Here is a 14,923-nt window from a genome sequence, read left to right as displayed (position 1 = left end):
CTCCTCTACAACCTTCCCTTCCTTCTGGGTGCCTCCAGACACCGTTCCTTTGCTGATTCGCGGCACCTCGCTGGAATTTGTCGGTCCGCGGCTCGTGTTGCCACCTCCAGCCATCTGTGCGTAGGTGGGGACCCCCGTCTTGGGCAGGTCTTATACATGTGGCCAGCCTCTCCGCACAGGTTGCAGCTCTTTTCCTCCCGACAGTCCTTAGTCAAGTGACCCTCCTGTTTGCAGTTCCTGCAGATGGTCACTTTGCAATCCACCGCCACGTGTCCTGACTTCCTGCAGGTTCGGCACACTTTCGGCTGCCCTGCATATGTCAGGTAGCCTCTGCTCCCTCCGATTGCGAAGCTCGAGGGTGGGTGGAGGATGTTCCCACTGTCATCGGCCCTCAGAGTTACCCTGACCTGCTGCTTACTGGTCCAGATCCCAAAGGGGTCGATCACATCAGTGGCTTCTCCCTCAACTTGGACGTACCTTCCCAGGAAGGTCAAGACATCAGCCGCTGGAACATAGGGGTTATACATATGGATTGTAACAACCCGATTCCTCTATGCAGGAAGCACACACAATGGGGTTGCCGACAAGATAGAAAACAGAGGTTCCCCTTCCTTCTCCTTGAAGACCTTCAGGAGCTGTTCACACTGCTTCACGCTTCTGAAGGTCACATCGAAGTAGCCTGCCCCAGGGAAATCTTTTTTTTTTATTTCAAAAATATACTTTATTCATAAATCATTTGATGGTCTGTACATTGGATCATGCCATACATATGTCCATATTTACAAACACAGATTCGACTTTATTCTTGTCCTTTACAATCCTGTGCATTTTTCAATCTTGTATATATACATATATTTGGCTGAGGCATCAGCAGAGCCCAAAAAAACGTCTGTATGGGCCCCCTGTTCTTCTTTCGGCAGGCCGATCTTACACAGTGGTCTTTCCCCACCGCGCCTTGGCGGCAGCTGCCCCAAGCTTCAGCGCGTCCCTCAACACGTAGTCTTGGACCTTGGAATGTGCCAGTCTGCAACACTCGGTCGGGGTCAACTCCTTCAGCTGGAAGATCAACAGGTTTCGGACCGCCCAGAGAGCGTCCTTCACCGAGTTGATGATCCTCCAGGCGCAGTTAATGTTCGTCTCGGTGTGAGTCCCGGGGAACAGGCCGTAGAGCACGGAGTCCCGCGTCACGGCGCTGCTCGGGACGAACCTCGACAAGCACCACTGCATTCCTCTCCAGACTTCCTCTGCATAGGCACATTCCAGAAGGAGGTGTGTGACAGTCTCGTCCCCCCCGCAGCCACTTCGAGGGCAGCGTGCGGTGCGGCAGAGAGTCCGGGCGTGCATAAAGGATCTCACAGGCAGAGCCCTTCTCACCACCAGCCAAGCCACGTCTTGGTGCTTGTTGGAAAGTTCTGGCGATGAGGCATTCTGCCAAATGGCTTTGACAGTCTGCTCAGGGAACCGCTCGACAGGATCCGCCCTCTCCTTTTCCCGAAGGGTCTCAAGGACGCTACGTGCTGACCACTTCCTGATGGACTTGTGGTCAAAGGTGTTTTTCCTCATAAATTTCTCCACGAAGGACAGGTGATACGGAACGGTCCAACTACTCGGAGCGTTCCGCGGCAGCGAGGCCAGGCCCATCCTTCGCAACACCGGGGACAGGTAGAACCTCAGTACGTAGTGACACTTGGTGTTTGCGTACCGGGGATCCACGCACAGCTTGATGCAGCCACACACAAAGGTGGCCATCAGGGTGAGGGTGGCATTGGGCGTGTTTTTCCCCCCATTGCACCAGTCTTTGTACATAGAGTCTCTTCGGACCCGGTCCATCTTTGATCTCCAAATGAATTGGAAGATGGCCCGGGTGACTGCGGCGGCACAGGTCCTGGGGATAGGCCAGACCTGTGCCACATATAGCAATACTGAGAGTACCTCACACCTGATGACCAGGTTTTTTGCCGCGATGGAGAGCGACCGTTTCCCCCATCTGCCTAGTTTCTGTCTCATCTTCCTGATCCGCTCCTCCCAGGTCTTGGCGCACGCCCCAGCCCCCCCGAACCAAATACCCAGCACCTTCAGGTGGTCAGTCCTGACGGTGAAGGGGATAGAGGATTGGTCGGCCCAGTTCCCGAAGAGCATGGCCTCGCTCTTGCCTCGGTTTACCTTGGCCCCCGAGGCCCGTTCGAACTGGTCGCAGATGCACACGAGTCTGTGCACGGACAGCGGATCCGAGCAGAAAACAGCGACGTCATCCATGTACAGGGAGGCCTTAACCTGCAGGCCCCCGCTGCCAGGAATAGTCACCCCCCTCAGGCTCGCATCCTTCCTGATGGATTCGGCAAATGGCTCTATGCAACACACAAACAAGGCGGGTGAGAGGGGGCATCCCTGCCTGACTCCAGATCTTACAGGGAAGCTCTCTGATTCCCACCCATTGATTGAGACTGCACTGACAATGTTGGTGTAGAGCAGTCTGATCCAATTTCCGATTCCCTCCCCAAAGCCCATTTTGGAGAGGACATCCCTCATATATGTATGCGATATCCTGTCAAAGGCTTTCTCCTGGTCCAGGCTGATGAGGCAGGTGTCCACCCCCCTGTCCTGCACGTAGGCGATCGTATCCCTGAGGAGTGCGAGACTCTCAGAGATCTTCCTGCCCGGTACAGCACAGGTTTGGTCCGGGTGGATCACCGATCCCAGAGCAGACCTGACCCGGTTGGCGATGACCTTTGACAGGATTTTGTAGTCTGCATTTAACAGTGAGATCGGTCTCCAATTTCTAATTTCCTCCCTCTCCCCCTTCCGCTTGTAGACGAGGGTGATGATGCCTTTCCTCATGGATTCACTCATGGTACCTGCCCGGAGCAGACTGACATACACCTCCAGCAGGTCCTGGCCGATCAAGTCCCAAAGAGCGGAATAAACCTCGACCGGTAAGCCGTCGCTTCCGGGAGTTTTATTCTTTTCGAAGGACTCGAGGGCCTTGGTCAGTTCATCCAGAGATAGCGGCTGGTCCAGCCTCTCTCGTGTTCCGTCACCTAGGACCTCCGTGATAGAGGACAGGAACGACTGGGAGGCCGCGCTGTCGGTCGGCTTCGAGTCATACAGGCTGGCGTAGAAGGATTTGCTGATCCTCATGACGTCAGCCTGAGATGACGTTACCGAGCCATCTTCTTTCTTCAGGCTGCTGAGCACGGAGCTCTCTTTGTGCACCTTCTGGAAGAAGAAACGTGAGCACGTCTCGTCCTGCTCCACCGAGCGGACCCTGGACCGGAAGATTATCCTGGAGGCCTCCGAGGCAAAGAGCGAGGCTTGCTGGCCCTTCACCTCCTTGAGGTCCTCCGTGACATCCACCCCCATCGTCTGCAGCAGGAGCAGGTTCTGCATACTTTCCTGGAGCTGGGACAGTTTTCCCCGCCTCTCTCTCGCCTCCTGGACACCTTTGAGGATAAAGAACCTCTTGATGTTCCCTTTTACCGTTTCCCACCAGTCCGCTGGAGACTCAAAGAGGGGCTTCACGGTTCTCCAACCTGCGTAATCCCTCTTGAGCTCTTCGATGTTTCCCGGGGTCAACAGCTTAGTGTTCAGTTTCCACGTTCCCTTGCCCGCCCGCTGTTCGTCCTGTAGGTGACAGTCGGCCAGCAGGAGGCAGTGGTCAGAGAAGAACACCGGCTTGACGTCGGTGGATCTGACCGAGAGCGTTCGGGACACAAACAGGTAATCTATCCTTGAGCGGATAGACCCGTCTGCCCGTGACCAGGTGTATCTACGCTGCGCTCCGTCTGCAGGGGCGCTGAAGACGTCATGCAGCTTGGCGTCTTTGACCGTTTCCATCAGGGCCCTGGACGTAGCGTCCGGTTTACTGTCCCCCCCGCCGGATCGTCCATCAGCATCAATGATGCAGTTGAAGTCTCCGGCCAGAATGACCGGCCTGGACGTAGCCAGCAGCAGTGGAAGCTGTTGCAGGACGGCCAACCGTTCACTCTTACCCACTGGGGCGTACACGTTGATTAGTCTCACGGGAGCGTTTCTGTATTTGACGTCCACGACGAGAAGGCGCCCGCCCACCACCTCCTTAACCTCGGGGATGGTGAAGTTGCCTCCCCGCAACAGGATACCCAGGCCGGAGGCGCGGCTATCGTTGCCCCCCGACCACACTGACGGCCCGTGGGCCCACAAGCTCGACCATCTCCTGTAACTGCTGAGGTGCGGTATCCCGCACTCCTGCAGAAACAGGACATCGGCTTTGACGTTGGCCAGGAAGGCCAGCGTTGAAACACATCGCGTAGCCGCTTTAATGCTACGCACATTTATGCTGGCAATTTTAAACCCCATTTTAACAGTTTGCGGGGTTACCAGTGTCCATTTTCTTCTGGTCTTGCTCCAGTGGGGTGGCTGCGTGCATCCCCGTGGTGACAGCAAACTGCTGGACCTTCCCAGGGCTGAGGTAGTTGTCCGGCTCCACGCTGGAGTCATTTCCCCGCTCTGGTGTCATCGTGTCAGACCCAGGGTCCGCATCGCCCCGTTCTCCATCTGACAGCAGGGCTGTCACTGGGACGCTGCTCCCAGTTCCCTGGAGCTGTGGGCCGGTGGGTACCCCTTGGTTCTCACCGGGTAGGGGGAGGCCTTCACCCATCCCCTCAGAGGGATCGTCTTTTCCTTCTTGGGCGGTGTTGCCCTCCTTTCTCCCCACGGCGCTCTGCCTCTTCCTCCGGAGGCGACCCTTCTTGCGCCCGTCCTCACCCTCGGAGGAGCTGCCTGTATCCTCCTCTTGGAGGTGTCTCTTCCCCCTTCGCTTGGTGGCTTTGGGGCCCTCGAGAGGTTTCCTTTTCCTGTTTTTAACGATAATCCACTGCTCTGCCTCCTTTGATCCCTCCTCTTCCATTTCCTCCGTCTGTCTTGTAGGAGCTTGGGTCGGCTGCTCCATCTCCCCGCTGTCTGCCGCCTGCTCCGCTACAGCCTGCCCTTCCTTCTGGGTGCCTCCAGGCACCGTTCCTTTGCTGATTCGCGGTACCTCGTTGGACTTTGTCGGTCCGCGGCTCGTGTTGCCACCTCCGGCCATCTGTGCGTAGGTGGCGGCTCCTCGTCTTGGGCAGGCCTTGTACATGTGGCCCGCCTCCCCGCACAGGTTGCAGCTCTTTTCCTCCCGACAGTCCTTTGTCAAGTGACCCTCCTGTTTGCAGTTCCTGCAGATGGTCACTTTGCAATCCACCGCCACGTGTCCCGACTTCCCGCAGGTTCGGCACACTTTGGGCTGCCCTGCATATGTCAGGTAGCCTCTGCTCCCTCCGATTGCGAAGCTCGAGGGTGGGTGGAGGATGTTCCCACTGTCATCGGCCCTCAGAGTTACCTTGACCTGCCTCTTACTGGTCCAGATCCCAAAGGGGTCGATCACATCGGTGGCTTCTCCCTCGACTTGGACGTACCTTCCCAGGAAGGTCAGGACATCAGCCGCTGGAACGTAGGGGTTGTACATATGGATTGTAACAACCCGGTTCCTCTGTGCAGGAAGCACACACAATGGCGTCGCCGACAAGATGGAGAACAGCGGCTCCCCTTCCTTCTCCTTGAAGACCTTCAGGAGCTGTTCACACTGCTTCACGCTTCTGAAGGTCACATCGAAGTAGCCTGCCCCAGGGAAATCCTGCAGGCAGTACACGTCTGCGGCTGCAAGGCCGCAACACTCCAGCAGAACTTTCTTCACAAACACCGTCCGATCCACCGGTGTGTGCTCCTCCACCTTCTTCACAGTCACCCTGACTGTGTTCCGAATGCCCTGGCCCGGGCGGCGAGTGGCTGCTGAGGCCATAGCTCAGAGGTTGGCTGGTCCCTGAATTGGCGTTAGGCCGAAGCCAGCATGAAGATCCACCAAGAGCAGGTCAGCACAACCAAACGATCCTCCAACGTCCAATCACGATCCAGCGATGGTCTCCAGCAGCTCCGACGACTCGCAACACGATCCCCGTGGTACTTCCCCCGCCAGCACGCTTCTGCTGCGTCGAACCTCCAACACTCGAGCAGAATCTCTTCCTCTGGTCCTCAGGAACGACACATATTCCGAGCCAAAAGGCATACATCTGGTCATGGGCAGATGGGTCTATCCGCTCAAGGATAGATTACCTGTTTGTGTCCCGAACGCTCTCGGTCAGATCCACCGACGTCAAGCCGGTGTTCTTCTCTGACCACTGCCTCCTGCTGGCCGACTGTCACCTACAGGACGAACAGCGGGTGGGCAAGGGAACGTGGAAACTGAACACTAAGCTGTTGACCCCGGGAAGCATCGAAGAGCTCAAGAGGGATTACGCAGGTTGGAGAACCGTGAAGCCCCTCTTTGAGTCTCCAGCGGACTGGTGGGAAACGGTAAAAGGGAACATCAAGAGGTTCTTTATCCTTAAAGGTGTCCAGGAGGCGAGAGAGAGGCGGGGAAAACTGTCCCAGCTCCAGGAAAGTATGCAGAACCTGCTCCTGCTGCAGATGATGGGGGTCGATGTCACGGAGGACCTCAAGGAGGTGAAGGGCCAGCAAGCCTCGCTCTTTGCCTCGGAGGCCTCCAGGATAATCTTCCGGTCCAGGGTCCGCTCGGTGGAGCAGGACGAGACGTGCTCACGTTTCTTCTTCCAGAAGGTGCACAAAGAGAGCTCCGTGCTCAGCAGCCTGAAGAAAGAAGATGGCTCGGTAACGCCATCTCAGGCTGACGTCATGAGGATCAGCAAATCCTTCTACGCCAGCCTGTATGACTCGAAGCCAACCGACAGCGCGGCCTCCCAGTCGTTCCTGTCCTCTATCACGGAGGTCCTAGATGACGGAACACGAGAGAGGCTGGACCAGCCGCTATCTCTGGATGAACTGACCAAGGCCCTCGAGTCCTTCGAAAAGAATAAAACTCCCGGAAGCGACGGCTTACCGGTCGAGGTTTATTCCGCTCTTTGGGACTTGATCGCCAGGACCTGCTGGAGGTGTATGTCAGTATGCTTCGGGCAGGTACCATGAGTGAATCCATGAGGAAAGGCATCATCACCCTCGTCTACAAGCGGAAGGGGGAGAGGGAGGAAATTAGAAATTGGAGACCGATCTCACTGTTAAATGCAGACTACAAAATCTTGTCAAAGGTCATCGCCAACCGGGTCAGGTCTGCTCTGGGATCGGTGATCCACCCGGACCAAACCTGTGCTGTACCGGGCAGGAAGATCTCTGAGAGTCTCGCACTCCTCAGGGATATGATCGCCTACGTGCAGGACAGGGGGGTGGACACCTGCCTCATCAGCCTGGACCAGGAGAAAGCCTTTGACAGGATATCGCATACATATATGAGGGATGTCCTCTCCAAAATGGGCTTTGGGGAGGGAATCGGAAATTGGATCAGACTGCTCTACACCAACATTGTCAGTGCAGTCTCAATCAATGGGTGGGAATCAGAGAGCTTCCCTGTAAGATCTGGAGTCAGGCAGGGATGCCCCCTCTCACCCGCCTTGTTTGTGTGTTGCATAGAGCCATTTGCCGAATCCATCAGGAAGGATGCGAGCCTGAGAGGGGTGACTATTCCTGGCAGCGGGGGCCTGCAGGTTAAGGCCTCCCTGTACATGGATGACGTCGCTGTTTTCTGCTCGGATCCGCTGTCCGTGCACAGACTCGTGTGCATCTGTGACCAGTTCGAACGGGCCTCGGGGGCCAAGGTAAACCGAGGCAAGAGCGAGGCCATGCTCTTCGGGAACTGGGCCGACCAATCCTCTATCCCCTTCACCGTCAGGACTGACCACCTGAAGGTGCTGGGTATTTGGTTCGGGGGGGCTGGGGCGTGCGCCAAGACCTGGGAGGAGCGGATCAGGAAGATGAGACAGAAACTAGGCAGTTGGGGGCAACGGTCACTCTCCATCGCGGGAAAAAACCTGGTCATCAGGTGTGAGGTACTCTCAGTATTGCTATATGTGGCACAGGTCTGGCCTATCGCCAGGACCTGTGCCGCCGCAGTCACCCGGGCCATCTTCCAATTCATTTGGAGATCAAAGATGGACCGGGTCCGAAGAGACTCTATGTACAAAGACTGGTGCAATGGGGGAGAAAACACGCCCAATGCCACCCTCACCCTGATGGCCACCTTTGTGTGTGGCTGCATCAAGCTGTGCGTGGATCCCGGTACGCAAACACCAAGTGTCACTACGTACTGAGGTTCTACCTGTCCCCGGTGTTGTGAAGGATGGGCCTGGCCTCGCTGCCGCGGAACGCTCTGAGTAGTGGGACCGTTCCGTACCACCTGTCCTTCGTGGAGAAATTTATGAGGAAAAACACCTTTGACCACAAGTCCATCAGAAAGTGGTCAGCACGTAGCGTCCTTGAGACCCTTCGGGAAAAGGAGAGGGCGGATCCTGTCGAGCGGTTCCCTGAGCAGACTGTCAAAGCCATTTGGCAGAATGCCTCATCGCCAGAACGTTCCAACAAGCACCAAGACGTGGTTTGGCTGGTGGTGAGAAGGGCTCTGCCCGTGAGATCCTTTATGCACGCCCGGACTCTCTGCCGCACCGCACGCTGCCCTCGAAGTGGCTGCGGGGGGGACGAGACTGTCACACACCTCCTTCTGGAATGTGCCTATGCAGAGGAAGTCTGGAGAGGAATGCAGTGGTGCTTGTCGAGGTTCGTCCCGAGCAGCGCCGTGACACGGGACTCCTTGCTCTACGGCCTGTTCCCCGGGACTCACACAGAGACGAACATTAACTGCGCCTGGAGGATCATCAACTCGGTGAAGGACGCTCTCTGGGCGGTCCGAAACCTGTTGATCTTCCAGCTGAAGGAGTTGACCACGACTGAGTGTTGCAGACTGGCACATTCCAAGGTCCAAGACTACGTGTTGAGGGACGCGCTGAAGCTTGGGGCAGCTGCCGCCAAGGCGCGGTGGGGAAAGACCACCGTGTAAGATCGGCCTGCCGAAAGAAGAACAGGGGGCCCATGCGGACGTTTTTTTGGGCTCTGCTGATGCCTCAGCCAAATATATGTATATGTACAAGATTGAAAAATGCACAGGATTGTAAATGACAAGGATAAATTCAAATCTGTGTTTGTAAATGTGGACATATGTATGGCATGATCAAATGTACAGACCATCAAATCATTTTATGAATAAAGTATATTTTTGAAATAAAAAAAAGTAAAGCCTTTATCCTGTGCTGCTGCAGTCACCCGGGCCATCTTCCAATTTATATGGAGATCAAAGATGGACTGGGTCCGAAGGGACTTGATGTATAAAGATCTGGACGACGGGGGAAAAAAAATACACCCAATGGCACCCTCACCCTGATGGCCACCTTTGTGTGTGGCTGCATCAAGCTGTGCGTGGATCCCCGGTATGCAAACACCAAGTGTCACTACGTACTAAGGTTCCATCTGTCCCTGGTGTTGCGAAGGATGGGCATGGCCTCGCTGCCGAGTAGTTGGACCGTTCCGTATCACCTGTCCTTCGTGGAGATATTTATGAGGAAAAACACCTTTGACCACAAGTCCATCAGGAAGTGGTCAGCACGTAGCGTCCTTGAGACCCTTCGGGAAAAGGAGAGGGCGGATCCTGTCGAGCGGTTCCCTGAGCAGACTGTCAAAGCCATTTGGCAGAATGCATCATCGCCAGAACTTTCCAACAAGCACCAAGACGTGGCTTGGCTGGTGGTGAGAAGGGCTCTGCCTGTGAGATCCTTTATGCTTGCCCTGACTCTCAGCCACACCGCATGCAGTCCTCGAAGTGGCTGCGGGGGGGGGAGCGAGACTGTCACACACCTCCTTCTGGAATGTGCCTCTGCAAAAGAAGTCTGGAGAGGAATGCAGTGGTGTTTGTCGAGGTTCGTCCCGAACAGCTCCGTGACGCGGGACTTCGTGCTCTACAGCCTGTTCCCCGGGATGTACACTGAGACGAACATCAACTGTACCTGGAGGATCATCAACTCGGTGAAGGATGCTTTCTGGGCGGTCCGAAACCTGTTGATCTTCCAGCTGAAGGAGTTGGCCCCGACTGAGTGTTGCAGACTGGCACATTCCAAGGTCCAGGACTACGTGTTGAGGGATGTGCTGAAGCTTGGGGCAGCTGCCGCCAAGGTGCGGTGGGGAAAGACCACCGTGTAACATCTGCCTGCCTAAGCACAGGGGTCCAACGCAGTAAGGGGGCTCCGCAGACCCTCCTGCTAAATATGTGGATAGTAATCGTACAGACCTGTATATATGAATGATTACTCTGTCTCTGTATGCCAAGAAAAGGAATGTTTACATACGTATGGCATGACCAATTGTACAGATCATCAAAATATTTTATGAATAAAGTATATTTTTGAAATAAAAAAAAGAAGCCTTTATTTGTTGTTTCCACCATATGCAACTGATACAGTAAAAAACAAGGCAGTGCTACACGGACAGCACAAGCTACATAATCGTACCAAGTGCATAAGAAATGTAAAACATACAAATTACTGTGTAATAAAAGAAGAATAATTAATAGACATTGTTCTAGCAGCAATTCAAAGTCGTCCAAAAATTTAAGATGGAAAAGAGTCTGATCATACAGTGTTAAGGAGCCTCTTGGCTTGGGGGAAGAAACTGTTGCACAGTCTGGTCATGAGAGACCAAATGCTCTGGTATCTTCTGTCAAATGGCAGGAGGGAGAAGAGTTTGAGTGATGGGTGTGTGGGGTTTGCCTTTCAGATGCAGCGTGTTGTGTAAATGTCTGTAATGGAGGGAAGAGAGATCCCGATGATCTTCTCAGCTGTCCTCCTTATCTGTTGTAGGGTCTTACGATCCAAGATGGTGCAATTCCTGAACCAAACAGTGATGCAGCAACTCAGGGTTCTCTCAATGAATCCTCTGTAGAATGTGGTGAGGATGGGGTGTGGGAGGTGGGATTTCCTCAGTCTATGCAGAAAGTAGAGATGCTGCTGGGCTTTCTTGGCTATGGAGCTAATGTTGAGGAACCAGGTGAGATTCTCTGCCAGGTAGATGCTGTGAAATTTGGTGCTTTTCGTGATCTCCACGGGGGAGCTGTCAATGTTCAGCAGAACATGGTCGCTCTGTGCCCTCCTGCAGTCAACAACCATCTCTTTCATTTTATCCATGTTGAGAGACAGGTCCTTGGCTCTGCACCAGTTTATTAGCCGCTGTACCTTCTCCGTCTATGCTGACTAGTTGTTCCTGCTGATAAGACCCACTACAGACGTGTCATCAGTGAACTTGGTGATGGGGGTGGGGGGAAACAACAGAGTCTTAATATGCCTCATCACGAGCCTCTTGAAACACTTCATCATGATGGGCATAAGTATAATGGGGTGGTAGTCATTGAGACAGAACGCTGAAGACTTCTTCAGCATGGGGATGATGGTAGCAGCTGAAAATGTGTTGCTGGAAAAGCGCAGCAGGTCAGGCAGCATCCAAGGAGCAGGAGAATTGACATTTCGGGCATGAGCCCTTCTTCAGGAATCATTCCTGAAGAAGGGCTCATGACCAAAATGTCGATTCTCCTGCTCCTTGGATGCTGCCTGACCTGCTGCGCTTCTCCAGCAACACATTTTCAGCTCTGATCTCCAGCATCTGCAGTCCTCACTTTCTCCTCGATAATGGTAGCAGCCTTGAAACATGTTGGAACTATGGTATAGCTCAGGGAAATGTTGAAGATGTCCGTGAGCACTCTGAGCACTCTACCAGGGATATTATCTGGTCCAGCATCCTTACATGGGTTGACTCTGCGTAAGGTTTTCCACACATCAGCCGTGGTAAGACAGCACCTGGTCATTGTGGGGGGGAGCTGGACTTCCTCACTGCCTTTTGTTACTCAAACCGTGCTTAGAAGTTGTTCAACTCATCTGGGAGAGAGGCATCACCAGTATACGCAGGCGATGCAGTTCTGTGGTTGGTGATGGTTTGGATCTCTTCCACATGCTCCGCATATCACTGGTGTCCTGAAAGTGGCTGTGTATTTTCTGTGCGTATGCAGGCTTTGCCTCTTTGATGGACCCGATCAGGTTTGTCCTCGCTGTTGTTAGGGCCGCCTTGTCATCTGCACTGAAGGCTGAATCACGGGTCCTCAGCAGTGCACACGCCTTTATGGTCATCCACAGCTTCTGGTTGGGGTGAGAAGTGATGGTCTTGGACACAGTGACGTTGTCAATACAGTTGCTAATGTAGCGATTCACTGACACCGTTTACTCCTCTAAGTTGATTTTATCACTATCGGTTGCTGCCTCCCTGAACACGTGCCAATCAGCGCACTCAAAGTAGTCTTGGAGAGCAGAAGTGGCTCCTTCTGGCCAGGTTTTCACCTGCTTCAGAACCGGTTTGACATGTCTGATGAGCAGTCTGTATGCTGAGATTAGGAGCCAAGGTGGGGTTGGGCTCTGCCCTGTATGTGTTGGGGATGTTGGTGTCAACCAGATCCAGTGTGTTCTCCACTTTTGTCGCAAACTCCACATACTGATGGAATTTAGGGAGCACAGTCTTGAGAGTCGCATGGTTGAAATCTCAAGCAACAATAAATAGTCCATCAGGGTGTGCATTCTGCAGGCCACTAGTCGCACCATACAGTTCACAAAGTGTCTCTTTAGCATTATCACTGGAAGGAATATACACCCCAACTATAAGGACAGCGGTGAATTGAGTTGGTAAGAAAGGAAAAATTAGCTTCTGGATGTCAAGGAAACAAGGTTTGATTTTTCGCTCAAGGTCTTTTACAGAGAGACACAAATGTTGTTAGTGAGCAGCAAGAGTCCTATTTGCATGCATTGACATCTCATCTAATCTGACCTCGCCTATGTACAGCTTGTGATTTTCCAAGGCAGTGGAGAGAAAGTAAGCAGCAACAATTCCTGATATGGAAATCTGAGCAGTTAACTACTGTTTGCAATTAAATATCCAGCATTCCTCAATACTCAGGGCATACCTCATGTGTAGTGGTTGCCTGCAACCTCTCTCTACTGAGGTTTGAATTGGCAAACGCATCACTTTCACTTTACCAACAGAGTACATTCAGAACTCAATTTTAATACAGTCAGCACTTCACTGTTGCACTTTAGAGCTCACTGACATCTTACATTGCAATGCTGTTGCCAGGCTGCTTTGCATGCAAGGACAGGCTTCCAGCTCATCCAGTGGAAGAGGGGACATCTCAAGGGTCATAACTTGTTTTCCTGGTGCTCACTCACTTTGGAAAATAGAACACAGAACAGTACAGCACAGTATAGAGCCTTCAGCCCACAATGTTGTGCCGAGAATTTATCTTAATCTAAGATCAAACCTAACCTACGTACACCTCAATTTACTGTCAATCGTTTGCTTGTCCAGCAGTAATTCAAATGTCCCTAATGTCTCTGACTCTACTATCATGGTTGGCAGTGCATTCCATGCACACACCACTCTCTGCGTAAAGTACCTACCTTTGACATCTCCCCTATACCTTCCACCAATTAACTTAACCAGCCATTTCTGCCCTGAGGAAAAGTCCCTGGCTATCTGTTCTATCTATGCCTCTTATTACCTTGTACACCTCGAGCAAGTCACTTCTCTTCCTTCTTCTCTCCAGTGTGAAAAGCCCTAGCTCACTCAACCTCTCTTCATTAGACAAGCCCTCCAATCCAGGCAGCATCCTGGTAAATCTCCTCTGCATCCTCTCGAAAGCATCTACATCTTTCCAAGAATGAGGTGACCAGAACTGGACACAATATTCCAAGTGTGATCTAACCAGGGTTTTATAGAGCTGCCGCAAAACCTTGCGGCTCTTAAATTCAATCCTCCTGTTAATGAAAGCCAAAATACCATACTTAACAACTCTATCAATTTTGTGACTACTTAGTCACTCACAGCAGTTTTGTCTTGCCTTTTAGACATCAACCCCAGGTTGTCCTGGAAAATGAATCTTAAACAAATCCTAGAGATGGGGTGTCCAGAACCAGGAGTCCCACTTTAAGGATATGGGTAGAACATTTGGACTGAGAATGAAGTTTCTTCATTCAGAGAGTGGTGGGCTTATAGAATTCTCTGCCACAGGAAGTGTCTGAAGTGCAAACATTGCATGTTTTCACGAAGGAAAAAGATATAGGGAAAGCAATGGCTGAGTGGTATTATCACTATTTCATTAATCCAGAGACCCAGGTAATGTTGTGGGGATCCTATTTTGAATCCTGCTTTGGCAGATGGTGGAATTGGGAAAAAGTCTGCAATTAAGAATTTGATGGTGACCGTGAAAGTGTTGTTGATTGTTGGGAAAAATCCATCTGGTTCATTAATGTCCTTTAGGGAAAAAGACAGTTAGGCTTATCGGTCTACATGTGATTCTAGATACAGAGCAATGCAGTTGATTTTCAACTGCCTGACGGATAATAAATGCTGACCTAGACAGCAATCCCCATATCCCACTAATGCAAATTTTTTTAGGGATCAAAGGATCAAAAGGTAGAGGGCAATAGAGTTGGATGATCAGCCATGATCATATTGAACGGCAGTATAGATTCAAAGGGCCAGTCTAATCTTGCTCCTATTTTTTATGTTTCCATTTCTATGAAGTGGAAAGTTCAAAAGTTGACCATCCTACAATCAAACTTAGAATGCTAAAAGTTTTAGATAGCTTGCTGGAGGCTAAAACATGATGCTTTCGAGATGACTTCAAACTTCAAACACTACTATTATAGGACAAGCCAAACAGAGAACAGCCAGGGAATTCCTAGAGGCATGGCACTCATCCGCAGATTCAATCAACAAGCACATCGACCTGGACCCAATATACCGGCCACTACAGCGGACAGCTGGAACTGACAACCAGAAGTGGCAGATTCAAACCACTCTAAATGCCGGAGGAAAGATCTCAGAAGCGCTTCACAGGAGGCTCCCCAGCACTGAGGATGTCACCTATACAGGGGACGAAACGTCTGCAACACAAATTCCCAGCTCGGCGAACAGAACCACAACGACG

General features: G+C 52.3%; 1 protein-coding gene across 4 annotated transcripts in view; it reads right to left on the bottom strand.

Annotated features, from left to right (window-relative positions):
- LOC140455209 (uncharacterized) overlaps positions 1-14,923 on the bottom strand; it is a 197,501-nt gene that overhangs the window by 40,600 nt on the left and 141,978 nt on the right. For 2 of the 4 annotated variants that reach the window (XM_072549926.1, XM_072549927.1), the window contains exon 6: positions 11,489-12,593. The exons of the other annotated variants lie outside the window; for them this stretch is intronic. In XM_072549926.1, coding sequence (XP_072406027.1) covers positions 12,481-12,593 — 113 coding nt within the window. In that variant the 3' untranslated portion in view covers positions 11,489-12,480. Of the gene's footprint in view, positions 1-11,488; positions 12,594-14,923 lie in introns of those variants that run through there. 4 annotated transcript variants of the gene reach the window in all.

This window comes from Chiloscyllium punctatum, chromosome 30 (genome assembly GCF_047496795.1).
Source record: "Chiloscyllium punctatum isolate Juve2018m chromosome 30, sChiPun1.3, whole genome shotgun sequence".
NCBI lineage: Eukaryota > Metazoa > Chordata > Chondrichthyes > Orectolobiformes > Hemiscylliidae > Chiloscyllium > Chiloscyllium punctatum.
This window is presented reverse-complemented; position numbering and strand designations above follow the sequence as displayed.